The following is a 16230-nucleotide window of genomic DNA, read 5'->3' as shown; positions in this document are numbered from 1 at the left end:
TTGATAATTTTTTTTTCTATTTTCTAAATTTCTTTTTATTAATACTTTTGAAAAAAATTTTTTTCCAATACTTAATTTTTTTTAACACACAAATGTTTAATTGCTTTTAATTAAAGGGTTGCATTGTAGGCTATGTAATACTTATTTATACAAAAGAAAAAAAAATCACTTATTTTATTTAAAGGTGGATTTTTATGCTTTATTAGTTTCTTCTGCATTTAAATTATGTCCTCAACTTGATAAATTATTAAGCAAACTAGAATAATAGCATATAAAATAGCTAATTTTTACAAGATATAAAATGTTATATAGTCCAAACTTGAACTTTTTCAGCGACAATACACCAATTGGCATGGTCGTAATACGACGAAATAATATGTAAATTTTCAACATACGTATTAATCAACTGATCAAGTTCCCCTTCCCTAAAAACGTGATAATATTGATGATAAGTAATAGCACCACCTTCCCGTTCAGACAGAAGTGATTCTTGCGATGATGATTCACTGTAATCATCATTTGTTGGGGCATTGGTCCGGTTGTTATCTTCAACCATTTCTTCGGATACTAATCGCTCGTTATATTGACATATTCTCTTATCTTTTTGATGTTTATATTTGTCATTAGATTCTAAAAATGTCGTTGGTGAACTTTGTATTGTTTGCGAACTACCGAAATTATCAGAATCCTCATCATTAGGCTCTAAGAAATTACTAAACGTAGAAACTTTTTGTTCCTTCTCATTCTTATTGACTCTGGAATCAAGTATAAACTTATCATCTATACTTTTATTTTCCTCCACTTCTCCATTTTTTGACACTATTACAAATCCCATAGTATCTTCAGAGCTGATTCCGTAGAGACACTCATTTCCTTGACACTCTCTTTTGATTATCAAATTATCAATTAAATTTAATTTATTGTCTGATTTTGAAAACTCATCTATTGAATTTTTCAACCATAGAACAGTATTATCTACTAGCAGTTCATCCGAATTTGATGTTCCTTCTAATTTACGATCACAAGCTTGTGATGAAGAATGGTCGGAATTCAAAGCTATTTTACTGCTACTTGTTATGTCATTCAAAAGCTCCAATTTTCTCTGTTGGCAAAATTGATCAATATCCTTGAAGAAATTTTCTGCTATGCTTTCGCTGAAATTGATCAGATTTTCATGAGACTTCTTCTTCCAATTACGATCATTACTCAAGTTGTCGTTTATCAACGATGATTTAGAACTTTCTGTACAGTCTGGTACTTGGGAACACACTTCTGATTCAGACCGCGATCCAATTTGATCCGCTGAATTTCCGACAGAGCTTGATAGCTCAGCAGGTGGTTCGCGTATCCTCAATGACTGCGTTGATGACGCAAAAGAAAAAATTATTGATTCATTCAAAGGCTCCTTGTCGGTATTTGCAACAGATTCTGCAGTGCTATTGGGATTTTGTAATTTTTTCGATAGTTCTAATTGTTTTGATTGGATAATTTTGAATTTGTCAATGCGACGTTCATCAGAAATTACGCTCACGATGGAATCAACTGAATCTGGCGAAGAAACACCACTAGAATCACTGTCTAAATCATCTGTTTCCGGATTGAATAACTCTAATGACAACAGCCGGGGTAATGTCTTCGCTACTGCTTCTAGTCTTCCTGTCGTTGCTGTGGATGCTCTTCGAACTAATGGGAATGACGGTTTTGAACATCGGGTCGCGAACCCTGGCTTTTGTTGTAATAATTCTTTTATTTCGTTCAATCGACACTTCCTGCTGTCTTCATCATTGGAAATGTCTTTGTGAGATTTTTCTAGTGATTCGTTGGATTCTGAGCCTGTTTTCAAATTATCTAATATCGGAACATCATCAATTAAACTGGACGGTGATGAATAATCTTTTGGTTTTCCTGCACTCAATTTATTTATAGATACTTTTGTCTTACTATCATTTTCTTCGGCTGAATGTGAACTTTCTAAATTATGATGACTTAAATTCAAAAAATTTTGTTTTGAATCATTTGAGTTCCTAATGTTTTCACTGTGAGAATTAGTCTCAGAATCACCAGTTGGGTCCTCGTTTGATTGTTTGTTTGTAAGCTTATCAAAATTATATGCTACATTTTGCTGATGAAAGAACGATTGTGTAATAAAAGAATTGAAGGTTTTCGGTGAAAGTCCAGGTGGGCTAGGAGGTGGTAATGATTTGCTAGCAGCTGGGAACTGTTTCGATAAAGGCAAAATTGACATAATTTTAATTTTAGGCTTGTGGAGATCTGGCGGATGTTTAACTCTCGGTGACGGTGGTGCTGACGTTGTCCTCAAGTGGGAAACAGAAGGCATTGCGTTGATATCAACAGGCGAAATTTGTTTCTTTGGCACATAAATAACCGATGCAAAACTATCTTCAGAATCTAAACTTGTATCACTTTGCAGACTACTGTCTTTAGAGGAATCTGAGCCGTCTTCTTTAGACAAACATCGTTCGACTTCAGGTTCTTTCTTGAAAGTAACTGGTAATGGAATATCTTCCTCTGTTTGAACCATAGGTTCTTCTAGATATTTATTGTCTGTCTGATCATCAAAACTAGAATCTAATGATTTCCAATTTTGAAATATTTTAACTAATCCGTTTTTAAATGATATCGGAGATACTTTATCCATATTTGTTGTTGATCGCTTAATTCGGTTGGTAAGGCCACTTTTTAATATTTGAAATCTTCGTGCTGTTAAAGATGAATTATCTTCTATTTTGTCTAATGTTATATTTTTACAAATGATATCTTCATTCAATGACATTTGTTTCATAAATTTATGACGCACATAATCACGTTCCGCTAAACGTTCCATTGACATGAGTTCTTCATTCATAGACAGTTGTTTGAAAATACATGGATGTTTTCCAGACCTTGTCTTTATGCTCTATAATTAAAGTAAAATTATTATAGTTTTTTTTTGTGAGTAGAGTCATGTGGAACAAGTTTGTGCTGTAGGTAAGTGTGCGCACACTTGCCCTACATGCCTCTAAGATAAGAAACTCAGTACCCAATCTGGAAACTGGTACTCGATCAGGGAACTAGTATCCAATCAAGGAAAATACTTACGTTAGCCTGTAATTCTGGAAGATTCTTATTAAGTTCTCCATTATCAGTAATTTGAACGGTTTTTTCGAGATAGTTGTTTTCTAAACAGTGATTTTTTTGTTTAATAAATCGCGATTTACATTTTCCTAACGGGTTTTGTAATGAAGATCGGTCATAAAATTCTTCTTCCAAAGCTGCTGTTGACCATAGATCTGGAATACTTGAACGCGATCGTACTAAGTCTAGGTGTTGAATTTCCAAAATATCACCAAGACTTTTAGATTTAATACCGAAAGTATTGTCCAGTTTATTTAATCTTACATGTTCATCTTCCAACCGACGTAATTCAATAGGGATATCGTCGACATCAGAATTGTCATCAGAATCGAATTCGTGATGACGATTTTTACAGCTAATATTGTGGAAAGAATCAAAAAACCATGGGCGATGGCTAATGCTTCTTTTTCCTGCTAATTTCTGTGAAAGGAAGAACAATATCTTGTAACAAGTATTATACAGTAAGATTTTATTGGAGGATTTAAATGTAATATTACCTGTAAAGCGCGACGAAAAAAACTATAACATGTTTCGTTAGGACTTGATAAGCTACTTGTAGATGGTGATGAACTAACAAAAGGATCATTCCTGTATCGTCGGCATTTATACTTTTGTTGTTCACGTTTTAATGGTAAAATAGATTTCCTTGTTAGGTGGCAACGTTGCTCATCATCACATGGAATCTTTGTTCCACAGTAGCATGTAGCATTTAAGCAATAAGCTTTAGGCCAGGGGATTAAAACATCTTGAGATTCGAACTGTAAAATAAAAAAAAATATAATAGCTTTTTGTATCTAATAAGTATTCCCGTGGAAAATTTTTCTGATCAGCCCATATATATGTTTAAGGTTTGCCCGGTATATGTTTAAGATCATATCAGAAAATTATTTATTATTATTTTGTAACGGGGAAATTTGAATTGTTACGACAGCGCACTGGATTTTGGAGTTGGCAGTATTTTAGTTCACTCGGTTGCCGTCAACTGCTAGAGTCAAATTCCTGGGAAGGCCAAAAGAGCGCAGGCGCTGGTTATAGAGGGCGCTTTATAAGGTTATAAAAGGAGATGAACATGAAATGTTCTCTTTTTCGTCGGCCAGACATCGTTCCGAGTGGGTTTAATAGTAATTTTGTATTAAGGGCATTATCAGAAAGATCTCACCACTTTTTACAATATTTAATAACTTAACTGTCATAACTGTACTAAAATTTAAATAATGAATTGAAAAAATAAATTGAAGCATTGCTTGACAAAATGATTATTTACAATTCTGTCAGGACATGAAGATTTCACTGAAATTTATTGTAGAAATTCTATTAAACAGCTGCCAATAATTGTTTTTTTCAAAACTATATCGTGATGAAATCGTAACTACATTGTCCGTTTTTCAATTACTGCTTTGCCATTTATGCTAATCAATATATATAAACTTTTAATACGGTTTTGACAGTTCAATGTCATTGAATATTATAAAATAGCGAGAGACATTGTTTAAGAACAGCCTTAACCTATATAAAAATACTATAAATCCAAACTAATCTAACCTTTACACTTCATCTGTCTTTAGCCTAAACTTTTAACTCATCGCCACTTGTTCAGTTGTCAATTTTTCATTCATGATCTCTTTTTTATTTATTATATTTTGTCGAACAATATTAAACAATAACTTCATTTTATTCCGATCGAAATTTGTATATTTTGCTATATACAGTTAGCAGTATCGTATTGATAAAAAATGACATAATTATACGATACTTGTAAAAATTCATCATTGATAAAATATAAAGATTTAATATCAAAAATAAAATTTGTTAAATAAAGTTGTGACTATCTCATAAACTATTATCGTTATAAATATTGATAAAATTACTATCAGCTGGTTAAAATTTTAAAGTATTTACAAAAGAGACAATTGCGAAAATTTTAACGGTCGGAATTATATATTACCATTAATTTAAAGGCAAGCATTTCGTTTTACTTTAAATGGAAAGTCTGAGCTCTAACTTAATTGTTAATTACTGCGAATATTTCGTCGAAAAAAAAAAAAAAAAAAAAAAAAAAAAAAAAAAAAAATATTTGCCTTTTGACTCTTGAATTCGCTGTTGCATATATGCAACCTACCGAACATCGATCGAACATACAAAGTCTAGTGACGTGTATCCGAATTTAATCTACACAGATAATAGGCAATTGTGTTTTCTTTTTGACAACTGACGTGGCGGTTCGATTTTGAATTCGCGCATTTAAGGGTTAAATTTTGATAATGAATCACATGTGTAAAGTAGGACAAAATGGTGCCCGAAATATGGTGGATGGAAAAACAAAAGAAGAATAACTTATTCTTATACCTTTCTATGTCTTTGTTCCATAGCCCAAACTGATATTACTAGTTTTCCGCCAATTCTTAAAACACGTGCAAGTTCTCTCAATGCATTCACTCGTCTTTCGGTTGTCGCAAAGTGATGAACTACAGCGATTGATAAGACTGCATCGAAACTTTCGTCTCGAAATGGTAATGCTAAATTGTCGCATATTAATACCTGTAAATTATTTTAATATTTAAACACTATTTCAAACCATATAAAGATCCATAAAGAAAAAACTGTTTACTTCGTTATTTTTTCGTCGAGCAATATCTGTAAATTTTTTACATTTATCCGCACCGACTTGAAAAATGTTATTATTAATACTCAAATATTTGCCATTTCCACAACCTGAAGTAAAAAAATGATTGTTATAAATCAAAGTAATGAACACAATATTATAAAAAATTTAAACTTTTACCTATATCACAAACAAGAGCTCCAGGTTCTAGTTCCTCGAGAAATTTATAAATTTTTGGCCAATGACGATTTTGAGCAGTTTTTTCAGCACATTGCTCATAGACTTCATGAACATATACTTGTTCTAATGCTATGGATCTAGCTGTTTGTTCTCCTTCGCTTTCAGACATTACTGTCAACTATGATGCGTCGTATCTTCCACAGACGTGGTAAAAGTACTGAAATTATGTTATCATCATTAAAAAAGATATGTACCACATGATTATTCAAAATACTCTTTTAACTCTAGTTTCAATATCCTAATGAACTATGCTTTGAATAAAAATATATTTATTCATTCAGTTGATTCAAAATTTAATTGCTTGAAAGACATCCGCAGTAAAATAATTCTTGTATAGCTCGTAAAATTCGCGTTTCCAAACACTTTTTTTCATTTCTCGGGATACTTTTTTTTTGGTCTTGTGTCTCATTATCTTGACATCCTCTCAAATGTTTCACATTACAAGCTCGACACCAGCGTAAAAATTCAGCGGAATCTTCATTACGAACGAAAGTAATTATCGCCCAAAGAGTATATAAGTCTCTCATATTTTTTTTCCGTGTTTGAAGATACACTTGGCACACGTCTAAAAATAATATAAGATCGACAACTCTTTTCCTATCCATAATATAGATTTAACGTAACCACTTGTTTGAATTTAATTTTTAATCGACCCAATTTCAGAGCTTGCTTTATTTATGAACTACTTTTTATTTTAAAAAATTAAAATCACATGACAATACGAAAGAAATTTATCGAAAATAAATATTGAATAGAATTAGTATACGCTGTAATTTACTCTACTGTAAATAAGAGGATGATCAATCGAGTTTTCTTCTTTCCATACTGGAAAGCTACCCTATAAATATTCCTCTGTACTTCTACATCTCAATTATAACATCTAGACCATGCTTGCATAGTGACATTGGTGATACATTTAACTGTTGATTTCATAATGTAGACAGACTAGCGACTGCGCGATGAATTTATTCAATACATTTCTTCTCATACATTACTGGACTAATATATGTACACTACAATCTACTAACAGACTTTTGTTAAAAGGACCCCATTATTTTCTACGTTGAAAAAATTAATATTTCAAAAAAAATTATGTTTTAAAATTAAAACTTGAATATTTATGAAAATTTGAGTACTGCTAAATTTTTCTTCGACAAGACGCACATTTACACAGAAGAGAAATAGACTTAAGAAATTTACGAATTTTTAGTATGGTGTCGACCGAACTTCAAACAGGAAGTTGAGTCGTAATACCTAGATCTCTGCTTCTCCCATAAAGTAATCAATGGTGTGACTGACACCTGAAATATTAGCATTGGTGTGTCTTAATATACCGAACAAAACCTTATGGGAAAATTGGCTGCTATGGATACCGACCACAACTAAAAACTACGTGTGGAATGGACCCAAACACAGAATTTTTAAACTAGTGAACGAAGTTTTTACAGAAGTGTCTTTGATAGTTCATATAAAAAATAAAAATCTCAAGTCTTGAAGTATTTTCTCCGTGCAATAATAATTATAGTGCAGCATAGTATTTTTAGATGACTCAACTTCTTGTTTCAAGTTTGGTCGACAGCATAATAAAAATTCGTACATTTTTGTCTCAATTTTTCTCTAGTTACTTTTAAGAGAAGGTTATAAGGAAAAACGGTCCAAGTTTATTGAAGTTCTTGAGTTTAGTTTTGGAAACAAATATTACTTCCCGATTTACTTTCTCTAAAATATCGCTAAAAATTAAAAGTATTAATTATCAGTAGAGTTATCGTAAATTTTACTACAACCATAGTAATTTAAGTTAAATATTTGTAAGGAGTTTGCGTCAGTATAATTGGCAATAAATAAATTGTTATTTTATGTTTTATTCCTACTTAATGTCCGTATTGTCTTACCGGCATCTATTTAATAGTTATTATTTTCTTATTATATGTAATTACGTTCAAGTAATTAATTCAAATTTAATACTCTCGTATTTAAATATTTCGTGAGGTGGGTTAGAATAATTTTACCGTGATACTGTTAATTTTATTCGAGTGCGGATCTTGCTCGGCAAGAGCCGGTCATTACCGTAGTTGTCGGTAATAAATCTTTTCTTTAGGCCGACTCAAGTTACTTGAATTCGCCAAAACTAAGGCTGCTTAGAAGTTTTGAATAATTATCTGTCTTCATATCTACCAAAAAATACTATAGCAGTATATTATGCGGAAGTATTTTATATTCAGCATGTGATCAGAAAATATCACTATTGTTATAAAAAAATTTTTATTTTTAATTAAAATTGTTTTCTCTGCATACCCAATGTTCTATAGAATAAATAAAAGTTAATCAATTTAAAAGTTTAAAAATGTAATTGGCCATTTTTTAAAAAAGTTCAGCATGGAATTGCTCTATTGAAACCAGGTATTATAATTATGAAAATCTATGAAAAATTTTTTAAGTTTCCCAATTATTTAAACAATAGAAGTAATAAAATAATCTTTCATAGAAAATAAATGATAATCGAAAAAATTTTCAGTATTATCATTAAGTAATGATAATACTTGAAAAGAAAAATAAATTTTGATTCTAAAAATAGCAATATGCCTGTGATAGGGAGTTAACCATGAATGGTAGTTCGTATCGATTTACCCTATTGTCCTAGTTTTACTACTTGAAAACAGTAAATTTACGTTAGTTAGATAATAATGTGGTGGTTCGGCTTATAAAGAATCAAATGACAGTTTTGTATTAACAAATTTACTATCTTCTAATAGCAACTATAATTAATAGATTGATACATAAAACAAAATTTGTGTGACAAAAAAATAAACATAAAATCGGCGAATCAAGCGTTGTAACATAAAGTCAATGAAACGCATATATTACGTATTTATAAGACTATATTGATTCTAATATATGAGTTGGATATCACTCTACCCCTAATTTATAAGACCATATTGAAATGCTTAAGTTCACGTTAATAATATGACCTCTGATTAAAAAAGATAATTTGAAATAATCGACGATATTGAATGTCCATAATAGGCATGATTTTAAATTATTTCAGTTAAAACCATTGATTTATGGTATTTTAGATAAATTCACTATCACAAAATTTGAAGTTTAATTTTAAACTTACCGTGGTCATAACAGTGTTTTTAGTTTCATTTTTAAGATCTATTAAATTGTAACTGACGAAAAAAATCACAGAGAGTGTAAACTTAACATTATTTTCGTTTAATGCTAAATCTAAAACACATTATTTACTATAAGATTTTTTATCTATTACAACACACTAAACTATGATCATAGTACTGTTTTTAAAACTAGGACGTATTTTTGTACAAATAAACATTTCGGTTTTATAAAAAATCGTTTACCACAAAGAAACAGCCATATTACTACTGCCCCTAAAGCTTTTCTCACACGTTCGAGGTTTAGTTGGATGGGAGGGTTCGATAAGGGGTTGATGGGCTAAGCTTAGCTGCACTGAAACGAAACAACCACCGCGATAAAATGAGTATACTAGTGACATCTCTCTATCATATATGTAATTAGATCGTGACTCTTCATTGTTCAGAAACAAACTTTGATAAATCTTTTAATTAAAGATAATTATATTTGCTCTCTAATTAAGAATTTAGGGTTGATTAAATAGAAGATGTAAAGTACCCAAGTGAATGGGGAATCCCCTTGATGATAAATTTTCTTTAACACATAACTAAAAAAAAATTATAATAAGGTATAGTTTATGACAATAATGAGTTTCGTAGAATTTGTTAAGTTTGTTTTACTTTATTCTAAATTACAAAACGTTATCTGATCTTATAACATAATATCTCCTTATATATATAATATTTATTAAAATGTATTTAAATGAACAATCTATAAAAATTAGTAAGTAAAAAATCTACAGTCGACTATTCAAATGAATTTTCTTTGCTATTGAAAACTGGGTGTAAAGGCAAGAATGGTGATAGTAGATGATTTCGAGCAAAGTATTGCTCACGTTGAACATTACAGCGAAGAATAACAACACCCGAGGGATTGACTTTCACTTTGATCTTAGTTTCAGGTGTTAATATTCCATAATTGACTTCTTCATATAAATCCTTTAAAGAACAAAGAAAAAATATTTATTTTCAATGTACATCCGTTTATTATTTTAATAAAACATTTAACTTACTTCTACTGCATAACCTTTCGGGTATTGGAGTCCCAACTCTTTGAGTGTGACTGATACATCCGAAGGTGTTCCGTCTGTTCTTCTATTCAAAAATGCGATAGCATAGGAATAGTAATTTTGATAAACGGGAGTGATTGGTCTCGCCCATATTTCAATACCTTTGTGCTAAAATTCAAATGAAAAGTTAGTAAAAAATAAATAACTATAGAGAATTAAATAAAATGACTATAAGCTAACTTTATAAATTCTGCGTCCTTGAATGCCGAGAGGATCTTGATCGACAGCAATTATTTTTTTATTTTGTAAAATAGCCTTGTACTCTGGTCGGATGGTTCTCAAATCAACGGACATCAATAGTGGGGCAGCTAAAATAGCCCATAATGCCATTTGAGTTTTACTTTGCTCGTAACTAAGTCCGAAGTTGCCAACGATTAACATGTCAGGATCATTCCAGTGACCTGGGCCGGCATTGGGTATAATATCATCTTGATTGTCACCGTAATAATCAATTATAGTCTCTAAGCTCGCCCATGAATCTTGAATATCATTGTAATTTCTCCAAAGATTACAGTGTGAGATGATAGAAGAGAAATTAGGCTACATGCAAATAAGTAGGTAAATATATAAATATATGAGGGTGTAACTACTAATCAACTATTATTCTTTTCATGATTAGTCTCAAAATTTTGGCAAAGAGCACAATAGATCCAGATAAAATTTATGCCAGAAAAAATAAGTTTAAATTCGAACTGGATCTGGATCTGGAATTTTACTTACTTTTATTCCAGCATAGATTTGATAAACTGGCCAACTGCATGAGTAAATCATAGGTCTTCCAGTGCGATTTAAATGTATACCAAATTCCGGATAACCTGACAGTGAAAAAATTTAACTACTAAAGACAAAGTCTTGTACCTGAGATTGGAATTACTTTAATAGTATCTTAGATAACTAGTGCCGAGTATAATATTCGAGTTCGGGGTTGGGAATACGAGCGTCAGTGAATTGAATGCATTTTTTAAAATTTTAAATATTTATGGATGTCTATTGTGTAGGACAAGGAAGAAAAGAGCGCCATTATAACATTTACCAAATTTGAATATAACATTAACAAAACAAAAAAAAAAGGGAAAATCGGTACTATTAAATATAGTTTTAAATGTAGTGTACAGTGTGTTTACCCCGGTCCATTTCAGACGGATCTGCATAGCAGCCATCTAGTTTTACGTAATCAACATTCCATGCAGCGAAAGACGCCGCATCATTTTTCATGTAACCTAAAATTCCTGGATAACCAGCACAAGTATAATTTCCATAGTCCCCATAAATTCCAAACTTCAATCCTTTCGAATGAATCTAAACAAATGAGCATTTTCTTTATTGAAAAAGTTTGTTTGACGAACCACCGGAACAAAAAATATGAAGCAACGGGTATCAGAAAATAAAAAAATAAAAAATATAAATATTATGTTACATAATCGCTAAGGCTTCTTAGTCCATATGGAAATCTCTGTCGATCAGGCACAACATTGCCATTACTAGCACGATTTTTTTCCATCCAACAGTCATCGATATTTATGTATTCATATCCAGCTGCAGCATAACCTTCAGAGACAACTAAATCTGCCATTGTTCTAAATAATTGATCACTGAAAACATAAACGATTAATAATGAATTCGTCGTTATTCAAGTGAGGTAATTCATAGATTAAGTAATGAAATTGTCCTTGTATTGATCATACTGCCATGGTAAGAGAGAAGTGGTAATTTACTATGATATTTTAATAGAAGTTACAACTTTTGCTCTTAGCACGGCAATATGTCCGGGAAATATTTCAATAAAAATTTTTGCATGCTTAAGATATTGAATGCTATCAGATTTTTTAAGCGAGGCTATTACTAGTATATTACACACCTAGGGAAGTAAAGTAAGAAATGTCTTAGATCACATGTAATTGTTGGCCGAGGCCGACAAACATTATTTTTCTGCTCGACGGAGCCGGAAAGTTGCAATTTCGTTCAAAGTTGCCACTTTCCGGCCGGAGGGCAGAAAAATCATTTTCAAATTTTCAGCTAATTTACTTGCACGAAATTGTTTCAACATTGGGTACACTAATATAAGTTAAATTTTCTATGATTACAGAGACAAGATCTGACGCAAAATCTGCGTTGGTGTTTGCAGGTAATTTTTGTTCTAAGACTCGCTCAAGATATCTTCATGTTCTTTTGTACAAGACATCTTCAATGTTCTTTTGTACAATATCATGTGCAAATCCTGCAACAATCTTGTCTTAGAACCTCGTATTGATATCTTGTGATAGATTTATAGGTATATGAAGATATAAACACCCAGAGGTCTTCCGTAAGATTCATAAAAATACAAGATTACTACAAGATTGTCTTGTGTACGTCATCAGTAAAATATCAGTAATGTCATAGTCTCATACAGTAGAATCTAATTTCTATACTTCTTAACTTTGAATCTCCTTTCTTCATTATTTACAAAAAGTAATAGCAAATATGGAATGTAAGCTTCAAACTAATAATTTTAAAATCCAATTTTTTTTTCGTTTTCAAATTTGAGCGCTACTGTTTTTTGAATAATTCATTAGTCAATAAGAGTCATCCCTAACATAAAAGTCATTGCTGAGCTTATTCTTATAATAAAACGAAATTACTATAGAAATTTAGTAACTATGTTTTGCTTTATAAGGTTAGCATTGATTTGATCTGCTCCTGACCTGACGTAATTCAGTCCAATAAGCACTGAGTGAACGGCCCCTGAGCGCGGCGGTTGTAAAAAAAAATAACTATAGTTACATGCAAAGTTACTTTTATCGAAAAACGGCAAGTTTATTAAAAAAAAATTTTATTTTATTCAAAATTTAGTTATTATCACATCAAGGCCACTGTATATATAAATATATGCAGATGTAAAAAGTAAATAAAAATTAAAATGCAAACATCTGTATGTACATCTTAGAGTTATTTTTATAAAAAAAAATAAAAAAAACGGCAAGTTAATTAAAAACAATTAAATTAAGTTATAATTATATTAAGGCCACTGCATGTATGTAAAAAGTAAATAAAAATTAAAATGTATATTTTAATATATTTACTTTTTATTGACATGATTAATAGACATTTGCACTTTTGGCTTTCCATTTTTTTTTTTTTAATAATTTAAAATGATCAAGCTGAATATATATTCAAATCAGAAGATATAATAATAATAATAATAATAATAATAATAATAATGATCATAAAACAATTTTAAAAATATGTATAATCCTTTACACTATGCCCTTATTTAAATAAATTTGAACTTGTTCATTTTAAATTATCGAACTAAAATCATTTCGTTCTTCATAATTATTAATGAAAGTCAGAGATTGTTAAATTATTCATTTCTCCCATTCTTACTACTATTATTATTATTACTATTTTTTTTCAGCTTCATGTTATTTTCAAATTAAAAATAAAAATGATAAAATCATATTTTTAAATAAATGATTTTTTTTTTTTTACTATTATTTTAATATTTATAAGCTTTCCAATATTTTTTTATTTTATCATAGCAATTTTCTCAGGCATTTTACCACTCAAGACTCTGGATAATTTTTCATTTCTGACAGTAAATATTATTGATATAAAAGAAGAAAAAAAACAACTTACCTAATACAGTTATCAGGATCATTTTCACAGTCAGTATTACATCGAAATCGCTCCCAAGCTAACCAACCCATAGGTGGTGTTCTAGCAAGCCCATTTTCGAGGGCTAAAGTTCTACTAATTATTAAAAACAACGACAAAACCATAAACATTTTAGCAGCTTTGAATCCTATCACTTTCATTAATGTCAAAGTTTAACAATTGACTGAACTATTGTCCAATAAACGACTAAAATATCACGAGCATAGTAAAAGTATTTATTTTGTGAGAAGTATACAGATGTGACACAAGTAGGGAGAGATAAAGCAGCGAAAAATTTCTATCATTGGACGGTCGTTAATGATTATTTATTTTTCTTTATTTTATCCAATCATGAAAGTAAAAACAACTTGAACTGATAACTGATTCACCTTTGAATCCCCTGAGTAAAATGGAACTGATAGAAGCCTCTGTTTAGTTGGCGTATCAAGATGAGAAGTTTACTTTCACCCAATGCCTCATTTCATTTTTTACACTCGCTTTTAGCTATAGTTGAGTTAGCGAAAGAATTACTTGTTCCCCCATAATTTTTTTACAATTAAATCATAACTGCGCATGTGCTTTAGTAGATATACCTGTGATTCATGATAGTCAATTTGAAGAGGAAAAAGTTATTCTTTCGCTAACTCAACTATATAATGAAATAGATAGCAAACCGTTTCCTTTTTACCAATACTTTTAAAAGAATGTAAACACAGTCTTATCTACATATATAGCGAATTGATCTAAAGTTCCATTCGTTTTTTATTGTTGATACTAAACTGCTGTTTGATATCTTAAAATCAGTGTCTCAATCCTATGAGTTGAAATAATAAAACCAGAGACGTGTGATTACACACAGAAAAAAAAGGATTTCTTGGCTCAAAAAATTTTCATTTGCCCTAAAATATTTTTTGCATCAGGAATTATAATGATAAAAATTTCTTGGGGCGAGAAAAAAATTTCTTAAGTCAAGAAATCATTTTTTTCTGTGCAGTGAATGATAAAGAAAATAAAACGTCTTTACTATCGTAAAATGATTTCACAATCAATCAATATATATATATATATATAGGTATTTTGTTGTGTTCTATTCGTTATTATTTGATTGAAAATTTTATTTTAAATTATTCTTTAATTGTTTATCGGATAGATTATTTTTTGATCGCTTAAAGTAAATATAACTAATCCACTATTTATTTAGTTGTATCTTCTTGTTCTTGTATTTACTGAGGAAATATAAAAAAATCTGAAAATCTGAAAGTACACAGCTAGATTATTGATGTAATATATGATAAAATATATAACAATTGATATATAATATATAATATTCATTAAAATTTGAAAAAATTGATAAAAAATTTTCCTTTTTTTTTAACTTAATTCGAAATTTAAAAGATAATTTTTTGGGTAACTACTTATAATTTATTTTGAGCTCGAAAAAGTCTCGCTTTGATTTACGAAAATTTAAAAAATGAAAAATAATTTTAAAAATTGAGAGTTGTTATTTTTTTGAATTTTTCTTTGTTTTCCTTGAGCTAAGCAACCGATTTTAATATCAAATGCACTTTGCAACGCAGTTTAGCCTTTGACGTTAAAAAAAATTAATCAGTTCAACGATTCTGAAATTATTTGAAATGTATACTTTTGTTTTTATTTTTTCGGTAACGATCCTTTATTAAAAGAAGCGATTTAAAACGATTTGCAATGTTAAATGTCCATAAGAAGGGCGATTCAAAAGTATTCAAAAACATTAAAAAGTATTTTTGAGACAAACACTTGAAATTTACGGCATTTAGCGCCTATTGGCAGCTAAAAATATTACATAAGATACAGCTGGTAAAAAAATACCTAATCGTTCTAATAGTGACGTCATCAACGGATCAAAAAATATTTTTTGATTACATGTGCGATAGCAAACGACTAAAAATATCGAAGTAACTCAATCAGTCATCTTGTGACGAAATTTATCATCATATTATTTCATACCTTACCGACTTCTCTCTTATTTTCAACAAATATTTAAAACAATGTTACCAAATTCACAAAATACAAATTCCTAAATTAGACATGCGCACAAATTGTAAAATAATAATAATAATAATGCGATTTACTATAATTTTGTCTAATGTAAAAAATTAAAATTTAATGCATATTCTTTTTTAAATGTTTTTAGATAAACGCGGGTTATAACCTGTCATTTATACGCACTAAATCTAGTACATTTCAAATATCTGTTACAAAAAATAATACACTATTTTATACATTACTATTTTATATATTACTACTAATACACTGTACGTCATCAAAATGTCAAAAATTTCATTTCAATTTCCTAGCAGAAATTCTAGTTTTCTGAGTTACTTGCAAAATACAGACATCCTATGAATACTAGCCC

At 30.0% G+C, this 16230-nt stretch overlaps 2 protein-coding genes across 4 annotated transcripts; both read right to left on the bottom strand.

Annotated features, from left to right (window-relative positions):
- Nucleotides 1-158: 158 nt before the first annotated feature.
- LOC103570226 (uncharacterized) lies at nt 159-9408 on the bottom strand. Its single transcript, XM_008547891.1, has 8 exons — nt 9337-9408; nt 9096-9205; nt 5918-6134; nt 5744-5847; nt 5482-5673; nt 3633-3893; nt 3100-3555; nt 159-2917 (listed from the first exon to the last, which is right to left on the bottom strand). Exons 3-8 carry the CDS (start codon nt 6084-6086, stop codon nt 305-307), a joined length of 3795 nt encoding a protein of 1264 aa, XP_008546113.1. The 5' UTR covers nt 6087-6134; nt 9096-9205; nt 9337-9408; the 3' UTR covers nt 159-304.
- A 322-nt stretch (nt 9409-9730) lies between these two features.
- On the bottom strand, nt 9731-16217 carry LOC103570227 (alpha-N-acetylgalactosaminidase). 3 transcript variants are annotated; one of them, XM_008547894.3, is made up of 8 exons: nt 16103-16217; nt 13818-14250; nt 11617-11791; nt 11324-11498; nt 10920-11014; nt 10380-10739; nt 10143-10307; nt 9731-10068 (listed from the first exon to the last, which is right to left on the bottom strand). In XM_008547894.3, exons 2-8 carry the CDS (start codon nt 13994-13996, stop codon nt 9877-9879), a joined length of 1341 nt encoding a protein of 446 aa, XP_008546116.1. In that variant the 5' UTR covers nt 13997-14250; nt 16103-16217; the 3' UTR covers nt 9731-9876. The 3 variants fall into 3 exon arrangements, with proteins under 3 accessions (XP_008546116.1, XP_053594011.1, XP_008546114.1); XM_053738036.1 differs by having other exon boundaries at nt 13818-14042; nt 16103-16216; XM_008547892.2 differs by lacking the exon at nt 16103-16217 and adding an exon at nt 14429-14840 and having other exon boundaries at nt 13818-14339.
- Between the last annotated feature and the right edge of the window lie 13 nt (nt 16218-16230).

This window comes from Microplitis demolitor, chromosome 4 (genome assembly GCF_026212275.2).
Source record: "Microplitis demolitor isolate Queensland-Clemson2020A chromosome 4, iyMicDemo2.1a, whole genome shotgun sequence".
Lineage (NCBI taxonomy): Eukaryota > Metazoa > Arthropoda > Insecta > Hymenoptera > Braconidae > Microplitis > Microplitis demolitor.
Note: the sequence above shows the minus strand (reverse complement) of the source record. Positions and strands in the feature narration are given on the sequence as shown.